This window comes from Amblyraja radiata, chromosome 14 (genome assembly GCF_010909765.2).
Source record: "Amblyraja radiata isolate CabotCenter1 chromosome 14, sAmbRad1.1.pri, whole genome shotgun sequence".
Lineage (NCBI taxonomy): Eukaryota > Metazoa > Chordata > Chondrichthyes > Rajiformes > Rajidae > Amblyraja > Amblyraja radiata.
This window is the reverse complement of record NC_045969.1, coordinates 54,978,922-54,990,051: the sequence shown is the minus strand read 5'-3', so window position 1 is coordinate 54,990,051 and position 11,130 is coordinate 54,978,922. Positions and strand designations below refer to the sequence as shown.

Sequence of the window (11,130 nt, the reverse complement as noted above, 5' to 3'; positions counted from 1 at the left end):
TCACTACTACTGTTAGGTGGCCTGTACACAACACCCACCAGCGTTTTCTGCCACTTAGTGTTTCGCAGCTCTACCCATACCGATTCCACATCCTCCAAACTAATGTCCTTCCTTTCCATTGCGTTAATCTCCTCTCTAATCAGCAACACTACCCCACCTCCTTTTCCTTTCTCTCTATCCCTCCTGAATATTGAATATCCCTGGATGTTCAGCTCCCAGCCTTGGTCACCCTGGAGCCATGTCTCCGTGATCCCAACTATATCATAGTCATTAATAGCTATCTGCACATTCAACTCATCCACCTTATTACGAATGCGCCTTGCATTGAGACACAAAGCCTTCAGGTTTGTTTTTACAACACTCTTACCCCTTATACAATTATGTTGAAAAGTGGCCCTTTTTGATTTTTGCCCTGGTTTTGTCCGCCTGCCACTTTTACTTTTCACCTTGCTACCTATTGCTTCTACCCTCATTTTACACCCCTCTGTCTCTACGCTCACACATTTAAGAAACCCTTTCCCTTTAACTCCATCCTCCACTATCACATTCGACACCCCACCCCCCTTATTCAGTTTAAAACCACCCGTGTAGCAGTGGCAAACCTGCCTGCCAGAATGCTGGTCCCACACCTGTTAAGATGCAATCCGTCCCTTTTGTACAGTTCCCCCTTACCCCAAAACAGATCCCAGTGATCTAAGAATCTAAATCCCTGCCCCGTGCACCAGTTCCTCAGCCACACGTTCAGGTCCCGTATCTCCCTGTTCCTGCTCTCGCCAGCACGAGGAATTGGAAGCAAACCGGAGATAACAACCCTGGAGTTCCTGCTTTTCAGCAGTTGTCCGAGCTCTCTAGTCACGCTGCAGAATATTCATCCCCTTCTTTCCGACATCGTTTGTGCTGACATGCACTACCACTTCCGGCTGTTCACCTTCGCCCTTGAGGATTTTCTGCACTCTGTCCGTGACATCCTGGATCCTGGCACCAGGAAGGCAGCACACCATCCTCGCATCCCGTCTGTTGCCGCAGAAACCCCTGTCCGTACCTCTCACTATGGAGTCTCCCACTACAATGGCGTTGCCTGCCTTAGGCCTTTTTGGTTTTGGCTCAACAGCCCTATTCGCATCACAAGCCAGTCCGCCGCCCAGTGCAAACACCTCTTCTGTCCCGACAACTTCTAAGTGGGTGAACCTGTTCACAAGAGGTACAACACCCGGGGACGTTGGCATTCCATGCTTCCCTCCCGTTCTCACTGTCTCCCACCTTCTCTCTTCCAGTACCTTAGGTGTAACAATCGTACTGTAGGACTTGTCGAGGAACGACTCCGTTTCTCGGACGAACCGGAGGTCATCCACTTGCTTCTTCAGTTCCCCAACACGGCCCTTCAGGAGCTCTACCTGGATGCACTTCTCGCATTTGTAGCAGCCAGAGGCACCAGCGGTGTCCTTGACCTCCCACATACTGCAAGCATCGCACTGAATCAGCTTGCCTGACATCTCCTTCTTTCGTCTCTACCTCTTAAGCGTGGTATTGCGTGGTCTCCTCTCCTCAGCCGAAGACTCTCGAGCCAAAGACTCACACTTCCCTCACAAGGCCGCTCACTCACTGCTGCTCCCTAAGAGCAGTCTTGCTTAAATTGACTGATAAATTGCCTGATTTACCAATTTCTCAGTTTTCAACTGTTTTCCCGGCACTGACTCACTTCTCTCCTCCCACTTGGGCTAGAGCCAATCAGTTGGATACTTTACTTTACTTTTTTACTTTTTACCTGCAATGCCCAAATCCTGAACATGAATAAACAAAAGTTATTTTGGAAGTGTCCCAAAACATCATCTGTTCTTTCTTTCCAAAGAAGCTGCCTAACCTATTGAGTTCCCCCAGCACTCTGTGTTTTGTTTATGATTGTACAGCTGATAGTGCCGCAGCTTCACAGTTCCAGAGTCCCGAGTTTGATCCTGACCTTGGGGCACTGTCTGTGTGGACTTTGCACGTTCTCCCTGTGACCGCGTGGGTTTCCACTGGATGCTCAGGTTTCCAACTACGTCCCAAAGACGTGCGGGTTTGTTGGGTGATTGGCCTCTGTAAATTGCCCCTAGTGTGTAGAGAGTGGATGAGAAAGTGGGATATCATAGAACTAGTGTGAATGGATGATCGATGGGCGGCATGGACATCGGTGGGTAAGAAGGCCTGTTTCCATTGCTGTATGAATAACTCAAACAAATGATCTTCCCTAACATCAAGTAAGGAATTCTGTAAAGTGCTTTTCCTCTGATCGCTATTTTGCTTGGGCAGTTTTGTGCGTTAGATACTCTGGATTTCAACGTATGCTCATGTCTGAAACGAGGCTGGAACACTGTCAGGAGTGCAGCGTCTTTTTCAAAATCATAACTGAATGTCGGGGAATCTAAGTGGGAGGCTGACTCAAAGGAAAAGTACACATGCCTGAAGTGGTGAAAGGTCAAATGACAATTGTTGGGAAGAAATAACACCTTTACTCAAAAAAAAAGTCACCTGCATTAGGGATGTGGAGGGAAAAATCTTAATTCCATTCAAGATGGAGTTGCATACCACATGGAGGTGGGGTGTGTGATTGTATGTCTTGTAGGCTGACTGGCTGAACGCATAAGACAGAACAGCTTTCTCAGTTTGATTTCAACTCCGTTCTCATGAAGGGTGGTCAGCATGGAATGTTAATTTTCTCTCTCCAGATACTGCCTTGACCTGGTGAATGTTTTCACAATTATTTGTTTTTATTTCGCTCAAGCTGTTCTGGAATCCATCTCGTTGAAACGTAATGTTTGGAATCAGGACTACTGCTTCATTTTCCTGACAAGCTTATCAATTCCGGTCATGTCTCAGTGGGGCTCTGCTTCCAATAAATGTCTGAATACTGCAAGCTAATTACATTGTTGCAGTTAAAATCGTGCCATACTGAATGTTCCACACAACCAAACAAGCATCATTTATTCTCCCAATGTCCAACGCATTGTGCAATTTTGGGGGAATTCTGAACGAAATGCATTAACCTCAGCTTGAAGGCGTTTTGTTAATGCAGACAGTGAGGTGGAAATTAACGGGCACCATTCATGCAGTCGAGAGTTCATGCGTTGGCTAAATTCTAATTAGAATTCTACTGTTGTCCGCCACGTTATATGGAATACCAAAAGGTGGAGGAAGAAGTCCCGCAAAAATAAGCCAAGTGGATAAAATGATCTGTACTTTGAGCCAGGAACGCTGATAGTTTCAGCCACAGTCGAGACCAAATCAGCATCAATGAAGCCATGTGATTGGAAAAGCTCATCAGGAGAGAGGGGGGCTGGGATACTTATACGGCGAATTACCCCCCGCGTTAGATTTTGTTTCATGCCAACACACGGAGCAACAAGACGTTATATGCGGAATAAAAGGCATATATGAATTTGCGAAGCCACGTTCCTTTCTGCTGGTTTGTTTCTGTCAAAGGTTGGAACAGCGTACAGCCCTTTAGTGCTGGACGAGTAACAGGTGCCAGATAAAGCTTGGCCGATACTTCAGTGCCTTGCCAGTGTTGAGAGAGACAGGGAGGAATTACAATGGCCAATTTCGAGTCGTAACAAAATATTTGGGATGTAAAGGACGTTCAAAATGTGTTTATCTGGGTTCTCGTGGTGGATGCCTGTACTCTGCCTGGCAGGTAAGAGTTAAACTACGTTTAACTTTGTAGTAAATATATTGGTACCGCTAGCTCCCGCAAAAAAAAAATCGATGAATGCACATGGCTGTCCAAAGACGAGATTGTTTGCAATTTTCCATTTTACCCTCTCCTTACATCGAATAATAAACACCCGACTAATTACTTCGCCCCCATATTATTAATTGCCCTTTGAAACGTCTGTATGCGCTGTTCACAGCAAAGTTTTTCATGTGCTAATGTTAGTAAAAACCGTTATAGCACCCAGGAACGTATGAAAGGATACGAGGTTATGTTTTAGTCACGAGATGCCTCAATTATAAGCTCGTTACAATCTTCACATTTTAAAGGCGGATCATTAATCCATTTTTAATTTAAAATCCCGTATTTCAGTGACATCGGTTCATTAAAATCCGTGTCAGTGAAACCCTCGACTAGACCATCCATGAATCATTTCATTCGCTGTCTCGCATGATGCACTGACTCACACATGCGAAGACTTGGTCCGTTAGTTGCATCAGACGAACCTCTTTCTCCAAATAAATTCGAGAATGCTGCATAATTTAACTCAGCACGTCTAATATGAATTTTATTTCGGAATTGTGTGTGCGTATCTGAGCTGAAACCTGATTTTTGTGCAAGTTCTCTTTATTTTGTTGTGTGGAAAACCCTCGGGAAACCCGAAGCTTTGTAGTTTGTTTTTGGTTGAACTGTACGGTTCAATTCGTGCTAGGGGTTTGCAGCGAAACAACGATTGGTTCAAATTCTCTGAAATATAGATTGTTTTTCTTTTGAACTGACTGGAGCACGGCTTCAGAAAGGCCACCGTTATTTCACCGCAGTTCTGGATGCAAGTGCAACTAGTTGTTAAAATGGTGGTACCTCCGCATACATCTTCCCGGGTAGGTTGTGCAGAACAGTTAATGGAGGTACACAAAAATGCTGGAGAAACTCAGCGGGTGCTGCACCCGCTGAGTTTCTCCAGCATTTTTGTGTACCTTCGATCTTCCAGCATCTGCAGTTCCTTCTTGAACAGTTAATGGAGGTGTTATTTCTTCCAAACTATCGACCCACCTCCACCATAGCACAGCTAACGGAAAATTAAAATATGGCTCTCCATTTGAACACTGCTTTAAACAAAAAACAAGGTATATTTTATGGCGCTGTCTCATATTCAGTTTATTTCTGCAGAAAAACGTGGTGCGAAATTAGTTAAACCGACATTTTAGGAAGGTGGTTGAAGTAAAATTTAGAGGATCATTCTGTTTTCATATGAATCAGTGTCAAAACTTCAAATGCCATCACTCGTAATAGGTAACGTTAATATTGCCTTTCCTCTGTGATAATATTACATTACACGTGCTCCAAGATCAACGGAGCTTTGCTGTCTGCGGTACACGTTCAAATTCTGCTTTAGATATTACTTTTCAAACAAAAGATTAACAAGTTTTATTTTTGCAAGTTGATTGAAAGCTTATGTTTAATTTCTAATTATCTACACTGTTCAGATGAGATTGAATATTGTGGAAAGTATGTGATGAAAACATAGAGCAAGAAGGGCAGTCCAAGGAATGGGAAGCAGAGGTACATAAAATCTGAGGGTCTTCCCATATCCTAGTGCAGAGGGGTCAAATACCGCAGAGCATGGATTTAAAGTAATTCACTTAGGTATAACAAAGGAAAGTTTTTTTTTCACAAGTTGACTGGAATTCTGAGCAAAAGAAAGTTGAAGCAGAGAATACCCCTCGTATATAAAATGAACTACGAACGAATGAATAAATACTTTATTGACATGTGACAAGTCACAGTGAAATTCTTTGTTGCATACCTAAGGTATGCAAATAGTCGCCACATAAAGGGCACTGAGTATCCCGTGGCAGGTCCTCCTTTGTTCTCCCCCTCTCACAGCGGCCCCCCCAGGCCGGGTCCTCCTTTGTTTCCGGCGGCACATCCTCCACCATGCCCTCAACAACCGCCGACCCCAACACCATCACCGACTTCCCCCACAACTGCAGCCGGGTCCCCTCCTGAAGCCTCAGCGGCGCCGACCCGGCCTCGGTGCTCCGTCGATGCAGGGGCTGGCTGCGGGCTCCATCAACCTAGGCTCTGCCGGCTGCGAGTCTCTGTCGACCCGCTGTGTACTTATCTTAATTCTCAGAACAGCAACTTGCCAGCTGTAACCAGACTACTAATGAGCAGTCCTCCCATAAACTAGGGTGTAGTCCCAATCTTCCAACCTACCTCGTTGTGGGCCTTGAACATTTTCTCTGTAAGTGGGCAGCGGTAGAGTTGCTGCCTTACAGCGCCAGAGACCCGGGTTCGATCCCGACTATGGGTGCTGTCTGTACGGAGTTTGTACGTTCTCCACATGACCTGTGTGGGTTTTCTCTGAGATCTTCGGTTTCCTCCCACACTCCAAAGACGTACAAGTATGTAGGTAAATTGGCTTGGTATGAATGTGAATTTTCCCCAGTGTGTAAGGCAATGTTAATGTGTGGGGGTCACTGGTAGGTGTGGTTCGGTGGGCCGAAGGGCCTGTTTCCACGCTGTATCTCTACACTAAACTATAATCCTACAATGTAACACCATACTTTGCACAGTGGTATTTTACGTTGTCCAACCTGTTGCGCTGGTGTATGGCTTGATTGTACTCGTAATATTATTTGATGTGACTGAATGACCCGCAGGGTTCCTCCAGCACTTTGTGTTTTGCTCAGGATTTAAGCATCTTCAGTTTCTTGTGTCACTTAGAGTTGCCTATTTTTAGGATATAATTGAAAGTGACCATGTATAGCCCAGAATCAAAGCATGCCATTCAGAAGTAACTATTGTGAAGAGTGCCTTGCAATTGATAGTTTGCTGGTAAAACACTTGTTGCAGAATATCTAGCCTTTATACTGCTCTTATGATCAACTATTGCTTTGACCAAGCAATTTCACTGGTGACTGTCCAGATAATAAAGACAGATTTTATTTAGCCCAATGGTTTGTGTACTGTGCAAGACTTTAGCTTATTTTGTGAGGAGACTAAAACAAAACTGATTTGGCTCGGATAGATTTTGTATATTGTTTTCAGTTTGTGAATAATTAGGACATTTGCATCCCCTATAAATTGTTATTTTGAATATTCTGTGGCATATTTATGCTTCAGTTTTACACCCATTTTATGCATTTTCTTTGATTGTTTTCTTTGTTGTTTTGTGCCTTTTCTTTGATTAGTCTTTGTTTTTACTTTGATTAAACCTTTTATGTCAAACCCCAATATTAATTCAGAAATCAGAGTTGCAAAAGGGACTTGGGAGTGCTGGTGCAGGATTCCCTAAAAGTTATATTGCAAGTTGAATCGGTAGTAAGGAAGGCAATGCAATGCTAGCATATATGTCGAGAGGGCTATAATACAAACATCTGAGGAAGGATGTGCTGGCATTGGAGAGGGTCCAGAAGATGTTTACGAGAATGATCCCAGGAATGATTGGGTTAACATACGATGAGCATTTGAAGGCACTGGGCCCATACTCACTTGAGCTTAGTAGGATGAGGGGACCCCTCATTGAAACTTACCGAATAGTGAAATGCCTGGATAGAGTGAATGTGAAGAAGATGTTTCCACTAGTGGGAGAGTGTAGGACCAGAGGCCATTGCCTCAGAATAAAAGGACATGCCTTTAGAAAGTCAATGAGAAGGAATTTATTTAGTCAAAGGGTGGTGAATCTGTGGAATTTATTGCCACAGACGGCTGTGGAGGCCAAGACAATTGATATTGATTAGTAAGGATGTCAGGAGTTATGGGGAGAAGGTAGGAGAATGGGGTTGATAGGGAAAGATAGATCAACTATGATTGAATGGTGGAGTTGACGCGATGGACTGAATGGCCTTATTCTGCTCCCAGAACCTATGAACTTATTACACATGTGTGCATTGTTAGTCCCTGTTTTTTATCTGTAATATTTTCAGCAGAACCTTTGTATGGTTCTTTCTAGTAGTAGTAGCTTCCTTGCCTGTTGTCTCAGTCAAAGCAATGGTTCTGTAGATTCAATTTCTGACAAATCACTTCATGTCGATTTTGGTGTTGCCGTAACATTTTAATTTTGGGTGCAAAAGGAGCTTCCTGTGGCGCGCAAACCATAGTTAAATAGATTATTGACCCTATTTAGTATCATTAATGCAAAGTTGTTTTTGAAGTGATGAATAGGAAATACTGCCAAGTGTTGTATCATCTCCATGTGCCATGTATTTTTTTGCACAGTAGCAGAATGGGAAGATTGGAAGAGTGAAAGAAAATAAAGCTAATTAGTTCAAGCTTTCACATGTTTTGATGAAGTTGTTGCATTGTTTATTTTGTTATTTCTTGAAGAGGCTGACTTTCCGTAAGTCTGCACCACACACAATGACTCTCTGGTATTTCATCCAAGTTTCCAGTCTTTCTGTATGATCATTGGCAGGGACACTCAACAAACCATTCTATTAACGTGGACATCACAGCACCAAGTGTTTTCAACCAGTCACGTTTCTTTCATACAAAATGGCCTCACTACAGTCAGTAACAACCACCCAGACTCTCTCGTTAAAAATAATATTTTTAATCACCACATATTATTTAAGTACAAGTTGAATGAGTTCCCAGTAACCATATCAGTGAAATTAAATGAGGAAATCAGGAAGATGCTGTTTTAGTTGCTCATCCACTCTCCAGAAGCCATGTTATACCAATATCTCACCGTGATATTAAAACTCGTGCAATCACACAAAACTCCTGTACAAATATATATTTTTATGAAGCAGACTAAGAAATGTGCAATTTTTAACATTCTGACAAGTCTTAATTATTGCTAACAACCACCCAGAACTGACATGTTGAGTCCAATTGCTTCAGACTTAATTATTATTGGAGATTTAAATAATTTATCTTAAAAACATGAGAAAATAGGAGGAGTCCCATGTCTTCAAGCCTGCCCTGCCATTCAATATGATTATGGCTAATCTTCCATGCTCTTAAGTCACTAATCTTTCTTTCAAAAATGTATCTAAATTCTCTTTAAATACTTCCCATGATTGAGCCTTCCATGTCAGAGAATTCTGGATGTTTGACATCCTCTGTGAATGGAAGTTCTTTGCCCTTCGGTTTTAAGCAAGTGTCCCTTTGTAACCATGTTGACTTGTTGGATATTATCTCGTTAGAGGAAACATTTCAACTACTTTATTATGCACTGTGCGGTTCTTGTGCTGCATTCTTCTAAATTCCAAAGAATACAGGTGTAATTTCAAGATGGGACAACCATCTCATCCCTAGGATTAGTCTAGTGAACCTTCCCAGGTACCTTCCTCTGCAACTGCAGAAGATGCAACACCTGTCGCTATACCTCCTCCCTCGACTGTGTCCAGGGATCCCAGCAGTTCTTTCAGGTTAGGCAGAGGTTCACTTGCACCTCCTCCAACCTCATCTACTATATCCATTGTTCAAGATGTGGACTCTTATACATCGGCGAGACCAAACGCAGACTGGGTGATCGTTTCGCTGAACACCTTCGCTCAGCCCGCCTGAACCAACCTGATCTCCCAGTTGCCAGACACTTTAATTCTCCTTCCCATTCCTACACAGACCTTTCTGTCCTGCGTCTCCTCCATTGTCAGAGTGAGGCTAACCGCAAATTGGGGGAACAGCATCTCATATTTCGCTTGGGCAGCTTACAGCCCAGTGGTATGAATATTGATTTCCCTCACATCAGGTAGCCCCGGCATTCCCCCTCTCTATCCCTCTCCCACCCAAGTCGCACTATCTTCTCATTTTCACCCTACAAACTGCTAACAATGGCTTATATCCTTTATCATTGTTACTTTTCTGCATATCTTTTGTTCATTGTTCTTTATCTCTCCATGTCATCATCTATATCTCTCGTTTCCCTTATCCCTAACCAGTCTGAAGAAGGGTCGCGACTGAAACGTCACCCATTCCTTCTCTCCAGAGATGCTACCTGAGTTAGTTCAACTTTTTGTGTCTATCTTTTCTATGACTAAGCTCTTGCAATAAAGTCAATATGTAATGTGGCTTCCAGCTCACGCATTGTGATTCATGCACAAGAACAACTCAATCCCTCTGTATTTCACTTAACTGCAACAGTTCTTCCTTTACATACCTGTAATAGTTTGCTCTTAGATTCCTCTACTCAACATGCATGACCTCACACTTTCCACATTATGCTCCATTTGCCAAGTTTTCAATCTGTAGCCTGTTTCAGTCTAAATATTCTCATTACAACATATCCTCCTACTACTTTGGGAAATTGGCAAACTTGGATACATTATATTCTGCCCCCTCCTCAAGATCATTAATATAAATAGTAGATAACTGAAGGTCAAGATGGATCCTTGTGTCACTCCACTAGTTACACCATCGAAGACCCATTTCTGTGATAACCAACTGCTTTCTGTATCATTTCTTAATTATCTTTTTTTTTAATTCCTCATTAGTTTCTCTCCATTGTTTATTGAAGAAAATAATCAAACTTGTATTTGGTAGATCAAACTTTACACAATTCAGTAACAATTGTTCAATCCGATTGATTGACTGACTGGATCAAGGAATGACAGTAAACCCTCATTATAATGTACCATGGGGTGGTGTACCGTTATTGACGGCTGTCCTCTATAACCGTGTTTGGGATTATCAGGGTACAACCAAACAACTGCAGATGCAGGTTTACACACAAAATGCTGAAATAACTTAACGGGCCAGACAGCATCTCTGAACAACATGGATAGGTGATGTTTCAGGTCGGGACCCTTCTTGAGACTCGGTCTGGAACTGGATCTTGAATCTAGTTGAGTTGACGGCCCCAGCGTGCTGACAGTGGGGAAGAGGTGAGGATTGCTGGAGTCGTTGATCGCGGCCCTCCAGCGTGTAGGTAAGGGGTGACGGCGGCAGCAGGAATGGCCTGAGAGTGGCTGGGGAGGCGGTGGCAATGGTGGCAGGCATGGTTGGGGTGGAGGTGACAGCAGGCGTGACCGGGCAAACGGTGGCAATGGTGGCGGGCATGGCTGTGGTGGCGGTGATGGCAGGCACAGCCTGGGAGTGGCCAACTGGGAGTGGCATCGGCCTGGTGGTGAAGGTCAGTTTGTCAGTCCGCTATAACCAAAATCCATTATAAAGGGATCTGTAAAAACAAGGGTAAAAACCATGGACATTCCACTTCATCCTTCAGCACCTAGACCGCCAAAATCCTATGCGAGGATTTTGTTTATGGATTTTAGCTCTGCATTCAACACCATTGTGCCAGAACTACTACACTCCAAGCTCTCCCAGTTGACTGTGCCTGAATCCCACTGTCAGTGGATCACCAACTTCCTGACAGACAGGAAGCAACATGTGAGACGGGGAAAGCATATCTCAGACCCGTAGCCCCTCAACATAGGAGCACCGCAAGGCTGCGTACTCTCCCCTCTCCTCTACTCTCTCTACATCAATGA

The 11,130-nt window shown here is 43.6% G+C and overlaps 1 protein-coding gene across 2 annotated transcripts in view; it reads left to right on the top strand.

Moving 5' to 3' along the window:
- The first annotated feature begins 3,574 nt into the window (after positions 1 to 3,574).
- The window catches only part of ildr2 (immunoglobulin like domain containing receptor 2), a 94,059-nt gene continuing 86,503 nt past the window's right edge, over positions 3,575 to 11,130 (top strand). For both annotated transcript variants that reach the window (XM_033033390.1, XM_033033391.1), the window contains exon 1: positions 3,575 to 3,670. In XM_033033390.1, the coding sequence (XP_032889281.1) occupies positions 3,622 to 3,670 (49 nt within the window). In that variant the 5' untranslated portion in view covers positions 3,575 to 3,621. The remainder of the gene's footprint in view (positions 3,671 to 11,130) is intronic.